A 23,161-nucleotide genomic window follows, 5' to 3' on the forward strand; every position below is an offset into this window, starting at 1 on the left:
TCTATGAACATTGAGTAGGTACAGCATATATTCACCCTTGTTGTAATGACTGGGAAAGAAGACTGGAAGATGAATGGACTGATTTACGGTGGCCTCCACGGTTCATCCTCAGAGAAACTCTGTCTTTAAAAAAGGTAATATATGGCAGTTTGGATGATGAGGCCTGAAGTTCCAAGACCCTTCTGGCTGAAGTAATGGCCACAAGAAAAATGGCCTTCCATGAAAGAAAATTTTATGTCACAGGAGTCAGCTGGTTCAAAGGTCTCTGAGTGAGATTATGTAGTACTAATGTCAGATTCCAAGGAGGGGAAGGATCTTTAATCGGGAGTCTGAGAAGGAAAATTCCTTTCATAAAGGCTTTGCATAATCTGGATGCTGAAATGGAAGTTAGTGAATTAGAATCTTCTGCGACATGGAAATTAGTAATTGATGTCAACTGCAACTTGATCGTAGAAAACTTACTCCATCCTGAAAAAGAGAACTCAGGAAGAGAATAGCCAAGATGGGAACTGAAAAAGGGTCAATGTCCTGTTTCAGTGCCACACAGAAAATCTCTTTCATTTGCTATTGTACACCTTTTTTGTAGGTTTTTGAGAATCAGATATGATTTCCTGGAAAGGGAAGACCAGCCTGGACTTTTTTAGAATCACTGGAAGTGGAGGAACCATGTGGTCAGTCTTAGGGATCGGAGGTTGGGTGATTGGTGTTCTGATGGGTGAGAAATCAGATCCTGTTTGAGAACCAGTATCCATGATGGATATCTGGCGTGAGACCATAGGAACTGGAACCATACGTGATGAAGCCAGAAAGGAGCAATGAGGATTAGAGTACTCTTTTACCTGCTGACTCTCTATAGAACTTTCAGAATCAAGGGAATTGGGGAGTAAGTGTACAGGAGACCCGGAGGCCAATCCTGTGCTACAGCATCCCCGGGTGACTCCCCACAGAGGGAAGTACTTGCTGCATTTGGTGCTCAGGGGAGAAGCAAAAAGGTTGCAGCAAGGTTGACCCCACTGGAGGAAGATTTGATTCGCTATTAATTGATTTAGGGACCACTTGTGTAGACTCAAGATAGACCTGCCAAGTCTGTCTGGTAGAACGTTGGTTTCCTCAGGAATATGCATTGCAGTAAGAAAGCAGTTCAAAGAGATCGCCCATTCCCACACTCTCATGGCCTCCCTGAATAATGGGTAAGAACGGGTTCCCCACATTTGTTGATATACTAGACTACTAACATTGTCTATGTGAACTGCTACCCTGACCACGGGTATGCAGTCTTGGAAAGTTTGCAACATCAGGAGGACTGCTCTGATCTCTAGAATACTGATGTGCAATTTGGTGTCTGTTAGGGACCACGTGCCTTGGACCAGTCTTCCTTTGTAATGCCCCACCCCCCCACCCCAACAAGGAAGCATCCATGGTCACTGTGGCCATTGAAGGGGGAAGGGGATAAGGGCCTGCCCAGACAAAGATCATCCAATAGCATACACCATTGAAGATGACATCTGCAGACTGGAGTCAGTTTGATCAGAACATTTACTAGGTGATACAGAATAGACCACTGAACTGCTAGTGTCCACCGCTGAAGTATTCACAAAAAGAATCTTGCCAACCCCGCTAGAAGTATGGCAGCTGACATGGAAACTAGAGCTCTTAGGATGAACCTTGCTGGGGGGGGGGGGGGGCAGGTATGTCCAGTAAGATTTGAACTTGCAGTCGCAGGGATGACACACACCAACGGTAGAGTTGCTACCTGAGAGATTGTGTTCAGCTGTGTGCCTATGAACGCTATCCTTTGCATAGGTGTTAAGTTTTGACTTTTCCAAATTTACAGTGATCCTCAGCTGACTGAAGCTGTGTAATACGTGCTGCGTTGCTTGGACCAGTTGATGCCTTGACAGTGCAGTTAGGAACCAATTGTCTAAGTACGGAAACACCTGGAATTCCTTGCAGTCTCAGGTGAGCTGCCACTACCGATATACATTTGATAAACACCCAGGGGGTTGTGGTGAGTCCGAATGGTAGTGCTCTGAATTGGTAATGACTGGCTCCCAGCCAGAAGTGCAAGTCTCTCCTGGAGCATCTGTCGATCTTTATATAATAGTATGCATCCTGGAAATCTATACAGCACATCCAATTATCCTTGTGCAGTAATGAGAATCTACTGAACTGTCACCATGCGAAACTTTGACTTCTTGACATACAGATTTAGCTTGCTCAGGCCCAATATCGGCCTTAGTTCCTGTCTTTTTTGGCAACAAAAAGAATTGTAAGTTCTGCATCCTCGCTGTTTGGTTGGGACCTATTGGATGACGTTTTTGTCTAGAAGTTTTTGAACTTCTTGCATGGCATACTCCCTCTGACTGGGTGGAATGTCAGGGAGATTCCTTTTGGGGGAGAGTGAAAGAAGGAAAAAGTGAATGTAATATTCTCTAGAGATTATATTTAGCACTCAGATGTCATTTGTTAGCTTCGTCCAGGCATCTAGGTGCAATGAAAGCTTGCCCAAGGACTGCCTCCAGAGTAGGACAGTCAGGCAGCACTTCAGGAGTGCTAGTAAGCTTGTCACAGAAAAGTTCTCTGAAGCCCTGATTCTACAGACCCCCTTTGCCTCTAGGGCGGCATCTCCCTTTCAAACCTCTTTCCCTGCCTCTCTGGATGAGGAGTCTTCGTGAGAGCCCTGGAAAAAACCCTAAGATTTCCTGAACCACATTTTCTTCCCACTGCACTGGTTAATGAAAAAGGCCTTTGAGAAAACTTGATCCCTAAAGCAAACAGGGTCTTTCCCTTTTGCTTACTGTGGGTAAGTGTTTCCTTAACCGATGGTTAAAACAAGGAAGAGCTATCGAAGGGGGCATTAGTAGAGGACTCCTTGAAGGGTTCTGCGAACCCGCAAAGCCTTAACCAAGCATGTCTCCTGAGGCCTATGCCTGATCTGGCATATCAAGAGGTTCCTTCTGCCACATTGGAGATCAACATCATTGATGAATTTGACAAGGAAGCAAGAGCTGACAGTTGGGGAGAAAAGTCCCCCTCTGACATGGACTCAGTGGTGAGCTCCTTGGCCAAATCCCTCTGAAGGCAGGTGAAATGAGCCAAATAGTTAAACGCTCTCAGCATAAAAGTAGCTGAGGTGTAGATATACTTCCCGTGGTCTGTCCAACACCTTAAACTCCTTGTTAGGGGGGTGGACAGAGGAGCTCTGTTCCACTAGCTCCTTATTTGTGGCTACTGACACTATGAAGGCATCAAATGGAATACCTTGGCTCCAATGAAGGTGATCAGACTGAGGGCTTAGGAACTTGTCGGTGCTCTTGGGGGATAGGCTCCATGTTGTCTAGCTCATTCCAAGCACGGTGGGAAACTAGGTCAATAACTTCATCCACCAGTGGGGTCACCCAGGTCATAAATGGACCAAACCCAAAAGCCTCGAGAAATACTGATTCCTCAGAAGAAGGATGTTGAGAAGACCATCCACCTTTTTTGCCTGAGGATCTCTAGGATATCTCTGAAGGAGATGTCATTGGTTGGTGACTGCAAGGATCCTTCTCCCTCATTGAAATCTGTGTCGTCTGTCACAGACTTCAAAGAGGAGTCGATGTGCTTCCTCTTGTAGGTACTCTTCTAATGCACCTCCACCACGGGATAGCCGGGGAGAACTAGGAAGAGGAGGTGGCCCCGTGTAGAGGGGGGGACTGGAGGACCTCCTGGGTGGGCTGACAGTGAACAAGACAAATTGGGACAAAGCTCAGACCAGATGAAGGCTGTATAGGTTCCGGGAGGGTGGGTAAGGAGACACACCTGTAGGCCTACAGAATGCTCTCTCTGTTACCTGAAAAGCCAACAAACCAGAGAATCCTTCCCCCCTCACTTCTCAGAGCCGAAATCACCCAAGGAAAAGGGGAAGGGGAAGACACCACTCCAGATAACACTGTCCCCAAACTGTCAAGAGCCAAAGCCCCTAGGGGGAGGGATAGATCCAACCAGGTTGGAGCTGAAACCAGCCCCATGGAGCCAGTGCCGACGTCTTGGGTCTGGACTCGCACTGTTCTGACAGCATCTGAGCTGAGCCAGTCTGGCACACTGCCAGAATCGAAGAAAATACTATTTCCAGCTCCGATGATGTCTCTCTCAAAGAATCTGGATCCTGGGGTTCCAAAGCGGGTGGCTGGATCGAAAGAAGAGTGGCTAACAATGCTGATGGGGCTCTCATGGATCCGAGATGGGATGGAGATTGTAAAAGACCCATCTTGATCTGAGCCTTGAGTATACTCCTCATCATCCTGTCCATCTTGGAACGAGAAAGGCTAGAGGATCTGGAAGATACCAAAGAATGAGTATACCTAGCCGGAGAAAGGGACTTTCTGCATCTTGGTGTATGGCTCCAAGATCTTCAATTGGATGCTTTCAGATCCAAAGAAGACTTGATCGGGGATGGAGAACTGCGAATCAAAACCATCTCAGATGGATCCGATAGTCCCTTTAGCTCTGAAACCTTTGGATCCGAAGTAGATCAGGTCCGTGGTGAAGTCAGATCAGTAGGAAAAAGAGTCAGATCCGAGGAACTCCTCTGATCCAAGGGAGGTCTGATTTTCCTCTGATCCGATAAAGACTGATTTGATAATTTTGGTCTCTTTTCTTGTCCTGGAGAGGCTGGAAGGACACACTTCTTTGCGTCCTTGAAGCTCCTGGTTTGGCGGGAGTTGGAGCTCCAGATGAGGGCAGAAGCCCTTTTAAGATTAACTTGTTACTGCAATCTGCCACAGTGCAGGGGTTGATATCTGCACAAATCTCACAGTCGTACTCTAAATGAGAGGCACCTAAGCAAAAGACACACCTGTCATGGGCATCTGAATTCAGAATTTTGTGCCCATAAGGGTGCATCTCTTAAAGCCAGTGGGTTTGCCCACCATTGGCCCAGTTATACCACACACAACACACACACACACAGCTAGATATCAACTCCTACTAACAAGAAGAAGGAATAACAAAAAGACACAACTATAAACTCAAAAATACAAGCAAAAATTTATTTTTAAACACAGAAGAAAAAGGAACACAGGTCAACAGCTGTATGGGACTGAGGGAATGTGGAGAGGGAAAGGAACAACCCAAACAGAAGAACGTTCTAATTACCGGGACAGGAGGTACAGAATTATTTAGAAAAACAAAAAGGTTTTAAAAAGTGAAAGCAGAGGAAAATTGAAGGGAGACTTGAAAACTACAAACTTACCTGAAACAAACGCTCATGACCAGTCGCAATCACGTCTATCCAGGAAGGTGGTAAACGAGATCTGAGGAGTTACGGTAGATGCAGAGCATTATGGGAGTTGCAGGAGCTCGAAACTTGAAGCATCAGTCTTTTGGAATGGCCAGATTGGATCCCATGACCTACTTGTGAGAAAGAATGAAATGGACAACATCAGATGTTTAAAAAAAGTTTCAGTGCTGTTCTGCTCTCAACCACATCTTTGCTAAAATGGGAAAAATGAATGATTTGATCTTCTAATACCACCCAAACCAAGTCATTCAGTACTACCTGTAATATTCCATGCCTTGGGCCTTCCTCAGCATCAGCACCAGGTTTTTGTACAGCCTTTACAATGTTGGACAGATCAACATCTGCAAGACAAAGGAAACAAAAACAATGAATGTTAAAATTCAACAAATAAGGATGTCATTAACTAATAGCAGTAAGCCGTCAACTACAAGGATTGCAGAACATTTATTAAAACTGTTTAGCATGATAATAAGGGAAGAGCAATGCACATTAAAAATACAACAAACTAATATTATTAGATGGTCAGCCATTGAAGGCTAGAGAACATTTTTGTTTTAAAATATAACTTTATTTACTATGCAGATAATTACTGACAAACAGCACTGATGCAGAGCTGTCAACCTACTAAGCACATAAAACAGACAGCCTCCACCCAAAGTTGTCCACTTAATCCATTTATGGCCTGATCTCCAGTGGTTCTACTCCCCTCTAGGCTTAAAGCACTGTGACAGTGGGTGGTAATCCAAACAATGATTTTCAGGTCAGTAGTTCAAGACTTTTTAGATTAATGCATGTTCTTAATACTCATCAGTCCAGAGTAGCATATCTTATTTGCACTGCGGTCTGCATCACCTCGAACAGGGGTTATACAGCCCAAGTTCTATGGTGCAAAGGATGAAGCCAGAGTTAATATCGCAGCTTGGATGCTACAGAACCCCAGCAGGGAAAAGTGGGAGTAAGTGGTATATAGCTCATCCAATCAGGGGGGAGGGTATATTGGCTTTCTGGCCAGCCACTATGTTCCCTGCAAATGTAAGTTATTAAATAATATGAGATGGTACCAGGGAGGACATGGGCTGCAATTTCCAAAGTCAACAACAGCTGTTGTCCGTGTATGTGAGGGTGAGTACATGTCCAGACAGAGGAGCACAGGAAGTCCCTACACTGATAAGGGTTCTTGGGAAGTGGAGTTCAGGCTTAAAGTAGAAACATCCAGCAATCCACATTAATGACCTCTGTGCTGTGAATCTATCAGGGCAGGGTTGGCAGTGAGGTGGTTCCCTTTGATGTTTGGCAGACAATCTGATGTATTTTCTGTTGCATGGGAGGGGGTTCCAATAATGCTACAGGACTTCGTCTTCCTTCTGTGGACCTACAAGCTGCAAGTCACGAGTCTGCAAGGAGGTATAAGCAAGCCACTTGGTGGACATTTGGGTGTGTCAAAGGCGAACAATCTGCAGAGGGCTAGAGTCAAAATGCCTTCACGGCTGCCTGGAAAACACCCCCCTCTAGTGACTGAAGGAAGGCTTGATGGTCAGCAGGCATGGGGGTGACAAAGTGTACTACTGTCATACAAATGTGATGCACACTAGATAAATTCAATTAAGACTGAGTACCTTCTGTAGTATACAGGCAACACTACATCATCAGTGTGAACATCTCCATAAATTTGTATTGGGTGTGTCTCATAGTATGAGAGCTATTTTTTCAACTCGAACCATTTTGTGGTCTTACAAAGAAGCAGGTAATGTCAGTGCATACCAAACAGGAGCAAGGCCATTCCATCCACATTTTATACAAGTAACTATATTATTGGACCATCTCAAGTCTTTCCTACCTTACCTTCTTCAAGTTTGAAACACTACAATAAACTCTTCCAAAATCAGTTCTGAAAGACTACAGCACAAGTTCTCCCCCTCCTTGTATTCTTTCGCCAAATACACAGAAAAAAAAAAAACAGTTCCCTATACCACATGATATTAATTCAGTCTCTTCTTTGTCTTGAAAGACTGAGAGCCCCCCAAACAGTACGTAGAACATTCAGATATGTTTTTCATGACTCCTCTGACTTATTGGTCCCTTGTCGACATCACTGCAGAAATGCTGCCTACCAGAATGGATAGCAAATTGTAGATGGGGAACTTGCAGGTGACTAACTCAGAAAGACTGAAAACTTTATTTACCACTTGGAATTCTTTCACAATCTGTTGGTGGTGGTGATGGGGGGAGGGTGAAATTAAAGAGACTAAAATAACTTCAGCTATGACAGTATTACAATGATGAAATATGAAGGCAGAATCTGTGATCTGCATAAACAGTAAGCAAAAAAGAAATATTCCAGAGGGTATAAAAATAGAAGAAATAAGGTCATGATAGGTTAATAGGCAGCTACAACACCACACAGCAGTGGAATTCTTTGAAGCCTATTTATTTATTTTATTTATCTATTTATTTATTTTCAGACTGATGACTGGGGAGGTCCACTGGGCTTAAAGAGCCTGTTTTCAGTGGAGGCCCGGGGAGAAAAGCTCCATTAATACGTAGTACAATCTCCATAATATAATGTACAATACATAGTGGAAACAGAAACAAGGTCAGCAAATTTTATATACAAAATAGCAAAAAACTAAACAAATGTTTAACAGTAGCTTGGAGAAGGATGTAAGCATATTTACATATTTAGTGGTTGAGAACAGTGGTGCAAGGTTAAATTAATACAAAGGTTTAAATCATCTGAAAATGATATAGAAGTAATATTAGCATGGATGAGTTCTGTATGCAGGAATAATAGCATAAGTTGGATTAATAGAGAGGTTTAAATCCTCTGAAAGTGGTACAGAGGAAACATTTACATGAAGGCAGTACAAGGGTTAATCAATAGTGTGTAAGGAAGAACAAACTTTGTGTGTGATAAAGTATTTATGTCTTGAGCAGGTTAGGTAGGTGGAGTGCAATTGCATTTCCATTTTTGGGAGAGGTAAGAATGCAGCTGGGTTTTGAAGTGTTCAGAGTTCTCAGAACACTACCACTGCAGTCCCACGGGTACACCCAAGTAATTACTCCCCCTATCCATAAGGAATGAGGACAGCCAGGTCTGGGATACATTTGCAATTTCCCATCCATTCAACCAAGCTAGAGTAGAAGGCAGTGAGGGACATATGTTTTGCTTTACAGAAAGAGGGAGTTTATTCCAAAGGTGGGAAAATATTTGGCAGAGATATTGGTCATGCATACAAATCCCACTTACAAATTAATAGAGATTTAGGTCCCTTAATCTTGTATTTGTGTTACTACCACTTCTGCAGATATGTAGTAGATTAAGCAGGACTGGGTCACTCACAGGTTTTAGCCAGGCAAAAACTGCCCCATTGAGGTATTTAATAGATAAAGAAAGAGAGTAACAGACCCTTTATGTACTCTAGGCAACACAGAGATATCAAACAGGAGTTTTTTTTTTTTAAACTGTGGAACCACTGAGGGCTTTCATACTGGGTTAAATATTTGCACAGGTGCACTGTATTCTAATCAAGAACTAATGAAGGAGGAGTACAGGGTTATGCTATCTTTTTTTGTTCAAAAACAGATGCTCTTTTTAATCAGTTGTGCAGGGTAGAAGCTTTTCTAATTAGAGCAGATAGCAGTGGCCAATCGGGAGTTTGTAATCTTTGATACCATTCCCACTCAGAAATTAATGATAAACTCACCAAACTAAACATTAACCCCTATATCACTAGGTGGGCTACAAATTGGCTCACAGACAGAACCCAGAGTGTGAAAGTAGTGGACTCCAAGTCAGACTGCCGACCAATCACGAGTGGAGTCCCACAGGGATCGGTCCTGTGTCCTCTCCTGTTTGGCATCCACTTCTCAGAAGTCCAGGCCAACAAAGAGGGACTCTGGCTAACCAAGTTTGCAGACGACTGCAAGCTGGGAGCCATTATTAACTCCCCAAGTGATGTAGGAATCCTACAGAAAGGCCTCACTGAGACCAATGACTGGTGTCGAAACCATGCCCTTAAGCTTAATGCCAAAAAATGCGTCGTCATCCCCTTTGGGAAAAACTCAGTTCCCACTAAATTACCACATCGATGGGAGCCCACTGAACATTAAAGGTGTTATAAGAGATCTGGGGACACAGGTTGACGGCAACCTCTCCTTTGACAACCATACTACCACTGTGGTCAGAAAGTCCTTTATGTGGCACATCTCATTACCAAGAGTTTTGCATCCAGGAAGAAAGAGGTCATCATCTCTCTCTACTCTTCTCTCATTAGGCCAGTCATTGAGTATAATGCCCCATTTGGCATGTACCTCACTAGACACGTGCAACAGCTGGAAAGGCCACAAAAGTACTTCACGAAGAGGATTCTAGGCCTTAAACACATGTCCTACACGGACAGACTCAAAAAACTCTAGCTATTCTCCGTCTCATACTGTCTAGTAAGAGGCGATCTCTGCTTGACTTACAAAGCCATGTCTGACCCAACTCTGTTAGAAATGCTACATCTAAAGAAATCCCAATCCCTCCACACCACACACTCCAGGGACCTCAACCTCATTACCACAATCAACAGAACATGCTGGAGGGACAGGTTCATAACCCAGAGACTGCCCATGCTCTGGAATAGACTTCCCATACATGTCAAGCAGAGCACCTCACTGGCCCTCTTCAAGGGAAATCTTGATGAGTGGATGGGAAATAGAAAGTTCACCCCAGGGATCACTGCAGTGGTTCTACTTGATAGACACACTGGGAACTAATGTCGGGTGGCACGATGCCAGAGCACTTCTATGGGCAAGGCTTGTAAGGGCTCCAGGGCCATTAGCCTAGTACACACCTATGAAGATGCCTGTGCATCTACTAGTGTCTGTTTTAATGTGTGTGTGTGTGGGGGGGGGGGGGTAGTTTATGTGGTCAATGTGCAAGAGCTCCTGTTTCCCTAACAGTAAATGCTACATTTTTTGGCATTCAGCTTTAGACTATGATCATGACATCACAAGTCTGCCGGAGTTCAGCAATCTTGGAAGATCCATGCGTCTTTAGAGGGTTTTATGAGGAATTTAGTCAGCCAGAGGCATTTTCAGGATTTCATCTTGCTCCTTAATTCTTGGTTGAGACTTCTAATGTTATTTATAACACACCTTCTGTTCTTTAAGACTGACTTTTTCTTTTCATTGTAGAGTTAATTTCCAGCAGAATTCTGTCACAAGGGTTGATTTCTAAACATGGCATTGTAATTGTGGTAAAGAATATAAAATTCAATGCAAGATTTCAGATGGGAGTATAAACTTTGGGTATATGCAGTGATATATGTTACAGGGTCATCAAGGAGTGAGGGACTGCTGAACCACCATAAGGAAACTGGTTTTGGAGAAGTCTATAAAGATGGTTGGGTTGGTCAGTGACCTGCAATTTGACCATAAGGTAAATAAAGTAGTGTAGTGATTTGAGTTGACCAGTAAGAGTATGACAACAGGCAAAAAGTAGACAGGGGTTGCATTTACAAAGACAAGATCTCCTATGCTTCTGCCTCTAGTGGGAGAAGACACTATTTGATCAAGGGAATGTACAATGATAATGCTAAGGAAGTGGATGAAGGGGCAGTTAAAAGTCCTTAAGAAAGACAGTGCTTGTGTTAAAGGAGACTGACTCTAGATTATTAAGACATGGTTTGTGATTTGGGAGTGTCATGGATGTGCTTCTATAGCTGGCCAGGATGTGGCAAGAGGGTTTACTATATTTAAGACACAAAGGAGCTCAAGGTTACTGCCCTAGTTGTTTAAATTTAAGGGTGATTGTGCTTCAGATAAAGACAGACAAGCCACCTACAGTGTTACTGTTATATATGTTTATGGAACAGAGAAGCTAGATAAGGTGAGAGTTGAGTGTTGTCACTGTTCTGGAACCAGATTTCAATGACAGCATAAACATCCACCTTTTCCAGAGATACAAAGGTCTCCATGGAGGACATTTTCTTATTTAGGCTCGCAGACTTGGGCAATGCTACACTGATATTTGCCATTTCTGAATTTGTACTTACTATACTGGCATCCTCAGTAGACTGGCATTGCCTAAAAAAGGTACTGTGGGAGTACAGCATGTCTTAGCCAGCACATAAACCAGTGGTACGATACTTGCAGACCATCCTCGGCAAAATAGATAGGTCTGTGTTCCATCTCTAAGATGACACACATTGGGCCCCAGGAGAATGACACCAATAACTGAGCAACTATTAAAGTCCAGCGTCATTTCTAGCAATATAGACTACTGCTCAAGACTAGTTTCTTTCTAGCCTTACAGACATAATCAGAGATCAAGTCATACTAACACTTGGATGAAGGGACCCAAATGCCTTGGTGATTATGTGGAATTTAGCACCAGAGGCAGCTGTTTCCCTGTCGTTGCTCAGCCTTGTGAATGGTGCATTAGTGTGTCAAACTTTGAAGTCACCTACAACAAATGCACTACCATGGCAGCTGGACTGGTACTGTAGTCTGAAGGTCTTGACTAAGCCATTCTGATGACTTAGCCGTGGTGATGTTGGAATAAGCTGTATGTAGCATGGAATGTTGTTATTGTCTGGCTATTGTAGTGGACGTGTCTTCAGTGATGCACCTAAAAGTCTACAATTTCTGAAGCGTTGTTTGGGACATCTCTGCCTAAGAATATTTTTATGCTTGTCTTGCAATGTGCTTGTTTGCTATTACCAGCTTACCAAGACTCCCTAAGGAGAGCTGACATTCTGTCCTTGTTGATCTCTTCTTTCCACCTGTGAAATCAGCTGTCCACATCAACTCATCTTGCATACTAACCTTACTGACCCACTCAATAACTTCATCATACTCCTTAGAGATTCTGACCATCCATATTCTCCTGTTTATCACTGCAGTGCACCTGAAATCCCATTGTATACAACAATGAAAAGTAAAATTTATCTTGGTTATTTTTCTAGAATTACTGGAAATGTATAGCCTACAGCATCACAAGATATCATTTTCTCTTCAGAATTGCTAATGTCACTTATTTATTTTGTTTGTTGATTTGACATTTGTTTACCGGGAAAGACAACTGGGTCAGAAATAACCCATTTTCAGGAAAGGCCTGGGGAGAAAAGCTCCCGTTATACAGTGAAATGTACAAACTTTATATAACAGAAAACACAATATGACTAGAAATACAAGTAATAGATACATGGTGATAAGGAGATGTCTGGACTGTTTTACAAACAGAAAAACACAGTATTACCAAAAATTCAAGTAAAAGGTACATTATTAGATGAGGAGGCAGTTTGAGAGGATAGGGATAGTAAAGAGGAATAAACAATTGGGGAGGCAGGAGGACAGAAGAGGGTTTTTGGGAGGGAGAGATAGAAGGAGAGAAGGAGAGATGGAGAGAGAGAGAGAGAGTGAAGGAGAGGTTAACTTCTGTTATGCTGAATTGTAAACATTTTTTTTTGTATTTTCATGATATTGTATTATACAAACGGTTTATGGAGCTTTTATCTCCAGGCCTTTGCTGAAAAGGGGTCTTTCATGGCCCAGTTGGACCATCCTAGTAAACAAATGGAAATACATATCTACATATACTGGTAGCCAGTTTTTGTTACATGTTCACATGCAAAGGTAAGAGGCATTTGCACCTCTTACATGTGGTCTCAACCGTGGTGGTCAGTAAGCATGTGGCAGTTTACACTCTACCTTAAAGTGTTACTTTTAGAAGGATGCCAACAGATGGGGCAGAAAGAGACTGAGGGCCCACTGCTAATTTTAAAATGCTACAAGGAATACAATTTGCACTGTTATGGAATTTGTTTGCCATTGGTCTATATAGAAGGGGGACCTATATAATATATAAAGGGACAATGAAGTGATGTAAACAGTGCAAAAACAGTGCACAGAGCATAATGTACCACAACATTGTACAGTTAACCCTGTTTTTGTTCAGCCTCAAAAACCAAGATAACAACACTCTTACACTAGTGAGTTCCATTCATTCTGTTATTAAAAAAAATGGAGGTTTTAGTAAAAATTGCTCCTACCAACCGGAACAGCCAGGTCTATATTAGAATAACGAAACCTCACTTACGCGAATCCCGAAAGGCCGACACAAACAGTGAACCACATGAACACCGAATGTCCTTAAGCACGAAATTCAAAATACCGAACTGCCATAGTTGCCCATACCTGTTTAGTGAGGTAAAACGTCAGTAGGAGATTCCCTTATCCGGTATAGCTCCCCAACGTAAATGTGCAATAGTTACTGACCTTAGGGTTAGGGTGTGGGTTAATGTAAGTGCATATATAGTAATACATTCATATTTATTTTGTTTGGGTAGGCAGTACGTAGTGGGCGGTGGAGTTGACCAACTATGGCAATTCGATATTTTGAATTTTGCCATTAAGGACATTCGGTGTTCTTGCAGTTCGCTGTGTATGTGTCGGCCTTTCGGGATTCACGTGAGGTTTTGGCATTCTAATCAAGACCCGGAACGGCCTTTCCACAAGAAATAAGACAAGCTGCAAATTATAAAACTTTTAGATGCAAACTATATGACTAAGAAAAAAAAAGAAAAGAAAAAAAAGCTACAAAATGCACCTAAAATCTAGCAAATGACAACCTTCAAAACCTTACAAAAGGCACACTGCATAGCGACATCAAATAATGCTTCCTCCCAATAAAGGAAACTCCACTGGAAATGATGAAAACTGTGTAAACAAGCAAAAGCTCTCCACATCTACTAAACTATTTACTTCCTTTCTCTTGTTCCCTCCTCAGTCTCTAACTTCCCTGCACTTGTTTCGCATTACATACTCATACTTTTTATACCTTCTCTCTACTTACTACTAATATCCTGGTATTCTTCCTCTCCTGTCTTCTATAATCATGACCTGCTACAAGAACGTCTGAAGCCTGTCATTTACAAATATTTGTTTAATTATGCTGTATGTGATGCAAAACACACACAATGGTGCTCTGTTATCTGCCCAATTAGTATCTGAACAAATCCCACATAAAATGCATAAACGTTTTACAACTTATTAAGTGTACTCTCTAGCTATTAAGTGTTCTTTCTACTAGACACGTTACTTGTCTCATCTCTGTGTTTTCTATTTAAGTTGCTTACTTACAGGGATGTACGAGCCAGTGCATTTCTTTGTGCCGGTCCCAAGCCCAGATAAATGGGGAGGGTTGCGTCAGGAAGGGCATCCGGCGTAAAACCTCTGCCAAATTACTTATGCGGAGAACATTTCATATTTCCATACCAGATCGGTCGAGGCCTGGGTTAACAACGGCCGCCACCAGTACTGTTAGTCAACAGGGTGCTGGCGGAAATTGGTCTACTGTTGGCCGAAGGAGAAGAGTAGGGGGAAGGCATGCCCGAAGGCAGGAAGAGAGGAGGAAGGTTAGGAGTGTAGATGTGAGGGTAGGAACTTTGAATGTTGGCAGTATGACTGGTATAGGGAGAGAGCTAGCTGATATGACGGAGAGAAGGAAGGTTGCGATATTGTGCGTGCAAGAGTCCAGATGGAAGGGAAGTAAGGCCAGGTGTATAGGACGCAGGTTCAAATTGTTCTATCATGGTGTGGATGGCAGGAGAAATGGGGTAGGGGTTATCCTAAAGGGACAGTATGCCAAGAGTGTTTTGGAGGTGAAGAGAGTGTCTGATAGAGTGATGTTTATAAAGCTTGAAATTGATGGTGTAATGATGAATGTTGTTAGTGCATATGCTCCACAAGTTGAGTGTGCGATGGACGAGAAAGAAAAATTCTGGAGTAAGTTGGATGAAGTAGTGGTGAGTATACCCAAGGGTGAGAGACTAGTGATTGGAGCGGACTTCAATGGGCATGGTGGTGAAGTGAACAGAGGGGATGAGGAAGTGATGGGTAGGTATGGTGTTAAGGAGAGGAATGCAGAAGGTCAGATGATTGTGAATTTTGTGAAAAGGATGGATGTGGCTGTGGTGAATACATATTTTAAGAAGAGTGAGGAGCATAGGGTGACGTACAAGAGTGGAGGAAGATGCACACAGGTGGATTATATCATATGTAGGAGGGCCAGTCTGAAGGAGATTGGAGACTGTAAAGTGGTGGCAGGGGAAAGTGTAGTTAAGCAGCATAGAATGGTGGTCTGTAGGATGACGTTGGTGATCAAGAAGAGGAGGAGGAGTGTGAAACAGTGCCAAGGATTAAATGGTGGAAGTTATAAAAGGGTGATTGTGAGGTGGAGTTCAGGGAAGAGTTAAGACAGGCACTGCGCGGCAGTGAAGAGTTACCGAATAGCTGGGTAACTACAGCACAGCTAGTAAGGGAGACTGCTAGAAAGGTGCTTGGTGTGACATCTGGACAGAGGAAGGAGGACAAGGAGACATGGTGGTGGAATGAGGAAGTACAGGAGAATATACAGAGGAAGAGGCTGGCGAAGAAGAAGTGGGACTGTCAAAGAGATGAAGAAAGTAGACACGAGTATAAGGAGATGAGGCGCATGGCAAAGAGAGAGGTGGCGAAGGCTTAGTATAAGGCATATGGAGAGTTGTATGAGAGATTGGACACTAAAGAGGGAGAAAAGGACCTGTACCAATTGGCTAGACAGAGGGACAGAGCTGGAAAAGATGTGCAGCAGGGTAAGAGTGATAAAGGACAGTGAGGGAAACGTACTCACAAGTGAGGAGAGTGTGTTGAGTAGATAGAAAGAGTACTTTGAAGGGCTGATGAATGAAGAGAATGAGAGAAAGAGAGAAGGTTGGATGATGTGGGGATAGTGAATCAGGAAGTGAAACAGATTAGCAAGGAGGAAGTAAGGACAGATATGAAGAGGATGAAGAATGGAAAGGCTGTTGGCCCAGATGACATACCAGTGCAAGCATGGAGGTCCTTAGGAGAAATGGCAGTGGAATTTTTAACCAGATTGTTTAATGAAATTTTGGAAAGTCAGAGGATGCCTGAGGAGTGGAGAAAATGTGTTTTGGTACCTATCTTTAAGAATAAGGGTGATGTGCAGAGCTGCAGTAACTACAGAGGGATAAAATTGATCAGTCACAGCTTGAAGTTATGGGAAACAGTAGTGGAAGCTAGGTTAAGAAGGGAGGTGATGATTAGTGATCAGCAGTATGGTTTCATGCCAGGAAAGAGCAATACAGATGCAATATTTGCTCTGAGAGTGTTGTTGGAGAAACACAGAGAAGGTCAGAAGGAGTTGCATTGTGTCTTTGTAGACTTAGAGAAAGCATATGACAGGGTGCCTAGAGAGGAGTTGTGGTATTGTATGAGGAAGTCAGGAGTGGCAGAGAAGTATGTAAGAGTTGTACAGGATATGTACGAGGGTAGTGTGACATTGGTGAGGACTACAGTGGGAGTGACAGATACGTTTAAGGTGGAGGTGGGATTACATCAAGGATCAGCTCTGAGCCCTTTCTTATTTGCAGTGGTGATGGACAGGTTGACAGATGAGATCAGACAGGAGGCCCCGTGGACTATGATGTTTGCAGATGACATTGTGATATATAGTGAGAGTAGGGACCAGGTTGAGGAGACCCTGGAGAGGTGGAGATATGCTTTAGAGAGGAGAGGAATGAAGGTCAGCAGGGCTAAAACAGAATATGTGTGTGTAAATGAGAGGGAGGGTAGAGGAATGGTGAGGATGCAGGAAGTAGAGCTGGTAAAGGTGGATCAGTTTAAGTACTTGGGATCAACAGTTCAGAATAATGGTGAGTGTGGAAGAGAGGTGAAGAAGAGAGTACAGGCAGGGTGGAATGGGTGGAGAAGAGTGTCAAGAGTGATTTGTGACAGACGGGTACCAGTAAGAGTGAAAGAGAAGGTCTACAAGAGGGTAGTGAGACCAGCTATGTTATATGGGTTGCAGACGGTGGCATTGACGAAAAGGCAGGAGTCAGAGCTGGATGTGGCAGAGTTAAAGATGTTAAGATTTGCACTGGGTGTGACTAGGATGGACAGGATTAGGAATTGGTATATTAGAGTGTCAGCTCAGGTTGGACAGTTTGGAGACAAAGCAAGAGAGGCGAGATTGCATTGGTTTGGACATGTGCTGAGGAGGGATGCTGGGTATATTGGGAAAAGGATGCTAAGGATGGAGTTGCCAGGTAAGAGGAAAAGAGGAAGGCCTAAGATAAGGTTTATGGATGTGTTGAGAGAGGACATGCAGGCGGATGGTGTGAAACAGCATGATGCAGAGGACCGGAAGAAATGGAAACAGATGATCCACTGTGGTGACCCCTAATGGGAACATCCGAAAGAAGATAATGACTTACACACTATTGTGTTTTTTCACTTCGCACTGTAAATGTATTTCACAGACTTTGTATTAGATATATGTAGAGTGTTTTGTACTATGGCACCCATGAAAAGGCTCAACAAGGCCCTTGGACCAACCCTCCCTCCCAGTTCAACACAAGCACATCAATATAAACAAGGGGACAGGGGATAGTGAAAACAGTTACAAGACAAGGCAATACACTTAATCTCTGTACAACATAGCATAATACAGTACGATATCATACCATACTCAATATACCTCAATACAATACAGTTCAACCCATTACAGCTAATACAGTATTACAAAGATAATCTAAAACAGCAGGGATGAATTCCACAATACAATTAACTAAGAGAAGTTCAATAATGTAGGAGTCCCTGCGCAGCAGGTAGGAATACTACAACACAATCAATGATGTAAGAGTTTGTAAGAGTAGAAAGGAGCAGCAAGCTCAGAAACCACAATACAGTAATTCAGAAGTTATAGCTACAACTGTGTCCAAGACGTCACACGGTGGTTAATACAACAGAAAATGTAAAAAGCTTCTATGATCAAAGGCAAAATGTTATAACAGATGTTGGATACAGTAGGAGTGGTTGTCACAACACAGTACTCAAGGAATTAACTTCAGGTACAGATGCCAAAGTAATAAATACAGTCCTGAAAAGCAGAACTGATGCACTAAGGTATGGAATACTATCACAGCAAGGATGCAATACAGCAGAGAAGTAAACAAATCAGTTACAAGGACACAGCACTTGGCGAAACTTTTAGTGCTTCTCTCTTTCTGTAAATACGACTTGTGCAAAACTTAGCTCTTCTCACTCTTTCAACATACAATTCCTACTCTTCAGTGCTTTATTATAAATCACTCTCTTACCAATTACTTCCTCCCATATGCTGATCTGTATCTCTATTTTTCTCACACTAATATCCGTTTGGCTTCTTCCTCTTAATATTTCAACCACGATGATATCTTAGAATCACAGACCGTATCAGACAACTGGGCCATGTTGCCATTTACGACTTGCCAGTACACACCCTTAGACCTTATCACCTTTTTCAAGAAGTGATAGACCAGTCATACTGAGGGTAAATTTATGAATTCCCATCCAACTGTACAATTTCTTCTTAAAGGAAGATGGTACGTCACACTGCTTGATCTGGAGATGAGAGGATAGTCACTATTTGACAAATTTTCTCTCTCCATCTCGATTTGTTTTTGGTGACGCAGGTTCAGATCACCGATTATAGTGTTCACTGGATTGTCTGATATGTGGAAAAATAAGAGATCTTTGACTTCAGGATCCCTAATGGCCCAGAAGTCAAGGCATAGATCACTTCTAAGGAATCTAAAGGACACTAAATACAAGTGCAAGACATCCACCCTCTCTTGGTAGCTTGGTCCTTTAGGCCCATGATCTTTTATTTTTTTTGCTAGGAACACCTTTGGGGTCTCTTCAACTACTGAATGTGTTCACCAAGAGACATCCAAAGGAAGGCATTGTATTAAATGACAAACTTGTTCAGAGCAGAATATAGGGGGGAAGGATTTCTTTTGATCTAAAGGAAATACCCTTTGCAGTCAGCTGTGCCAGACAGGATTTCCCGACCACTGTTGTAACATAATGACCGAAGAAGAGGAATTTGTCAATCCATGTTCTAAAATCTCTCACAGCAACTTCATTTTGGAATGGGCTGTTTTCTATACTATAAGATGGGTGAAGGGTTTGGATGTCAAACACATTACTGCATTTTTAGCATTTACTTTTGGCCCATTTTTAGAGGGCCAGGTATTAACATGGCTATGCTCAATTTTAATCTAACGCCATATAAAACCTCTTAACTTTCTAAATCCAAAGTGCTAGCAATGTATGTTATCTAAATTAATACTAAATCATTATGCACTGTTTTTCAGTGGCATGCACACCACTCCAGTAGGGTTAATTATTATGTTTTAGCATTTCCCTTTCTTCTACACACAGACTATTGATTGTTCGCCAACTTCAATTTACCTAGTATCACTTTCACAAAACATTAAACTGTAATCTAGTGAAAAGTGTTGCTGAAAATAGCTTAATCTGACCTGCAGATATTGCAGGAATTCTGTTAGCCAATAGTTTTTCTTTGGCTTCCCATTGTCTGAGGTCCATCCCACTCCGTTCGCCCTTCGCTACGCTCGGGCTCACTCTGTTCCTCTACCCTCCTCCATTCTCAACCACCCCCACTTTCATTACACTTGTACAGCTTGTAACCACACCCTCTATTCAATTAACCAATCACCTCTCCCCCAATCATCCCCCACTCACATCATCAGTCCTACCTACCTCCACTCAACAGCTCATTACAGCTTCTAAAAGCTCGCACTATCCTCCCACTGCTACCTACCCTAGCATACTCGGACCTCACCCCTCCCACCTTATCTCTGTAACCTCCCCCAACATGCTTTATTACCACACCTTTCTTTACTACTCCATACTATCAGGCTTTCTCTTCCTAGCCTATAACTCTACTAACCTCCGCAATTATAACATTCAATACAATAGCACCCCTACTCTATCAAGCCCCTACCCCACACCTCTAAAAAAAGCATACAGTCAAATCAACCCACAACTGTACTTTACCTACTCTTTTCTCTACCACCTCAATCATAGAAAATCCACTTACCCATCTGTCCCCTCTTACAGATATCACCTCATAAAATCCAAACAAACACACACATTACTGCACCTCCTAACTCATTTAAAACTACTTGTAGATATCCATCCTAACCCAGGTCCTAGCTGTGACACAAAGTACGAAGACACCTCCCCAAACCTACCCCAAATGCCACAAACTACAGCACCCCTACTACAAAATACACAAACACCCCTACCAATAGTTTCCAAATCAGACATACTAATAACCAATTTTAATGTCAGAAGCCTAGTAAATAAGATCACAGCATTCCATGCTAACTTAACCACCTACTCTCCTGACATTGCCATTTTAACCGAAACTTGGCTAAAACCACACATCAAGAACCCAAAACTTACTCTCCAAAATTATAATATAATAATACAAGACAGTCTAAACAAAAGAGGTAGTGGCATTGCTGTAATGTTCAAAGACTCTCAAACTTGAAAAACTAAGCATAACCCCACCAGACATCCCCAATGCCGAATTAGTCATTTCACGTATGCATATTAACTCACACAAAGCTATGATCATCATGGCCGTTTAACTACCCCCAGGTAAGAACCTTCCCAACACTGAAAATCTCCTCTCATTGTCCTCCACCACTTTCAGTAAAGAAACTATCATCCCAGGCAATTTTAATCTTGACTGGCTCACCTGCTCTTCCAACTGCCCTACTAACTTTACCTAGACAACTATACCGAAATCATAACCTGTCCAACTCATACTGACAAACGTTCTCAAAAAGAATATGTACTTGACTGGATATTGACCAACAAACCTAACCTAAACTATCAAGGAGGCTGCCTTCCAATCAGCCTTATTGACCACTCCCCCACCTACTTACTAAATAAATAAGAACTCAAACCCAATCTATTTCTTCCATCATATACACCCGCTGCAAGAAAAAATTTTCCCCTGATACTTTCAACCTAATGCTACAGCAATGAAAGTGGTCACCACTAACAACCCTCAACTTGGACCACGCAGTTGAATACTTTAACAAATTCCTTGAACTCCTAAATACTTTGTCCTCCATAAGAAAAATAAGCAGCAAATCCAAACAGCTACCTTGCCTTTCCCATGACACTAAACTTCTTATCAAACAAAGACATAGAGCTAAGGCTCTACACCAATCCACCAAAAGCATAAATGATCGCACCTTATACCAGCAGTTAAGGAACCAAACAAAGAAATATATAAAAAAATGACAAAAAATACTACTTCCACACCTCTCAAGTAAAGTACCTTCACAACCCTTGCAAATTCTGGCAAACTGTTAACTACTTCCTTAACCTAGGTAAATCCTCCACCCCCTCCCCCTCCACATCCAATACCTCCAAATCCATAGCATCCCAATTCAACGCCCACTTTATTAACTCTATCACCTCCCTCCTAGATAACCACCAAAGCCTACCACTCTCAACCCCCCTCTAACACCACTAAGTCTTTCTCCTTCAAACCTGTTCAAACTTCCTACATAAAAAAGCTCCTCAGCAAACTTAAACCAAGCAGCTTATCTGCAGACCATCTCCCTAACGAATTCCTAAATATCACTGCCCCATCTATCACTTATCCTATATCTCTTCTTATCAATCAGTCTATCTCTGAACAATATGTACCTCACCTCAGGAAAACTGCACAAATTATCCCCTTCCACAAGGGCAGCCCCTCCAAGGAAATCACCAATTATCATCCCATTGCCATCCTCCCACCCATTGCTAAAATCCTAGAGAAATGTATTCACCAACAACTCCAAAATCACCTCATCAACAACAACCCATTATCCCACTCCCAGCATGGATTTAGGCCAAAGCATAGCACTAACACAGCCTTATTATCATTTACTGACACCATTCATCATCTCATGAACAATAATCTCCTAGTCTCAGCAATCTTCCTTGACATGTTGAAGGCATTTGACACTGTCTACCACCAGCTTCTCCTAAACACACTTGCCACCTATCAGCTTAGTTCTCCCACACTTGCATGGTTTAAGAGCTACCTATCTGACCATAAACAGGCCAGCAAATGGGAGAAAAATCTCTCTTCTCAGCTACCAGTGTCCACTGGTGTACCCCAATGATCCATACTTGGCCCCCTTCTTTTTATCCTATTTACCAATATAAACTCAGCAACCCAACTAGCTACAATCGTACAATAATCAGACGATACGTCCCTTATCCGCTCTGCTCCAACCTTCCAAGAACTTCAAAATAACACTCAAAAATCATTTCAGGAAATTGAAAGCTACCTATCCAGCCCCCAGCTCATTCTAAACACAAATAAGATCAAACTGATGTTTTTTCACCAACAAACCAGTTACCACTCTCCATCCCTCTCCATTCATTCCATCAATGGAACCACAATTGAACCCACAAACCATACCAAACTCCTAGGTGTGACTACTGACAACAGGCTGAAATTTGATATTCACATTTCCCTGGCAATTAAAAAAAGTCCATTCCAAACTTGGATCTCACTACCATGCAAAACCTTTTTCTACAAACCAAGCCAGACTAGCCACTGCTAGATCCTAACTTCTAGCTACATTACTTTACTGCTCACACATATTTACAAACCTCCGCAAAACTGACTTAAACAACCTATCTTTCTACTATAATAAAATTGCAAAATTTGCCAACAATCATCCCCATAAATTTCATCACTGCTCTGCTCTCCAGCAACTGAATTGGCTTGAGCTTCCCAACATAACAATAAACCATCTCACCTTTACTTACCAAATCATTCACAACCCCAACCAATGCCCCTCACTTTCCTCCCTAGTACAACCTCAAGTCAACACAAGGCCTCTTAGATCTTCAGACAAACTGATGCTAAAAATAACCCACTCAAACAATCTACTCTAATAGCTACGGCATAGAATGCTTTCCCCCAACATATTCAAAACACTTCCAACTACTCTTCCTTTA

The 23,161-nt window shown here is 42.5% G+C and overlaps 1 protein-coding gene across 6 annotated transcripts in view; it reads right to left on the bottom strand.

Annotated features, from left to right (window-relative positions):
• ARMC6 (armadillo repeat containing 6) overlaps positions 1-23,161 on the bottom strand; it is an 817,201-nt gene that overhangs the window by 589,792 nt on the left and 204,248 nt on the right. For all 6 annotated transcript variants that reach the window (XM_044053937.1, XM_044053934.1, XM_044053935.1 and 3 more), the window contains one exon: positions 5,540-5,622. In XM_044053937.1, the coding sequence (XP_043909872.1) occupies positions 5,540-5,622 (83 nt within the window). The remainder of the gene's footprint in view (positions 1-5,539; positions 5,623-23,161) is intronic.

This window comes from Protopterus annectens, chromosome 13.part0, assembly GCF_019279795.1.
Source record: "Protopterus annectens isolate FY-2018-M chromosome 13.part0, PAN1.0, whole genome shotgun sequence".
NCBI classification, from domain to species: Eukaryota; Metazoa; Chordata; order Ceratodontiformes; family Protopteridae; genus Protopterus; species Protopterus annectens.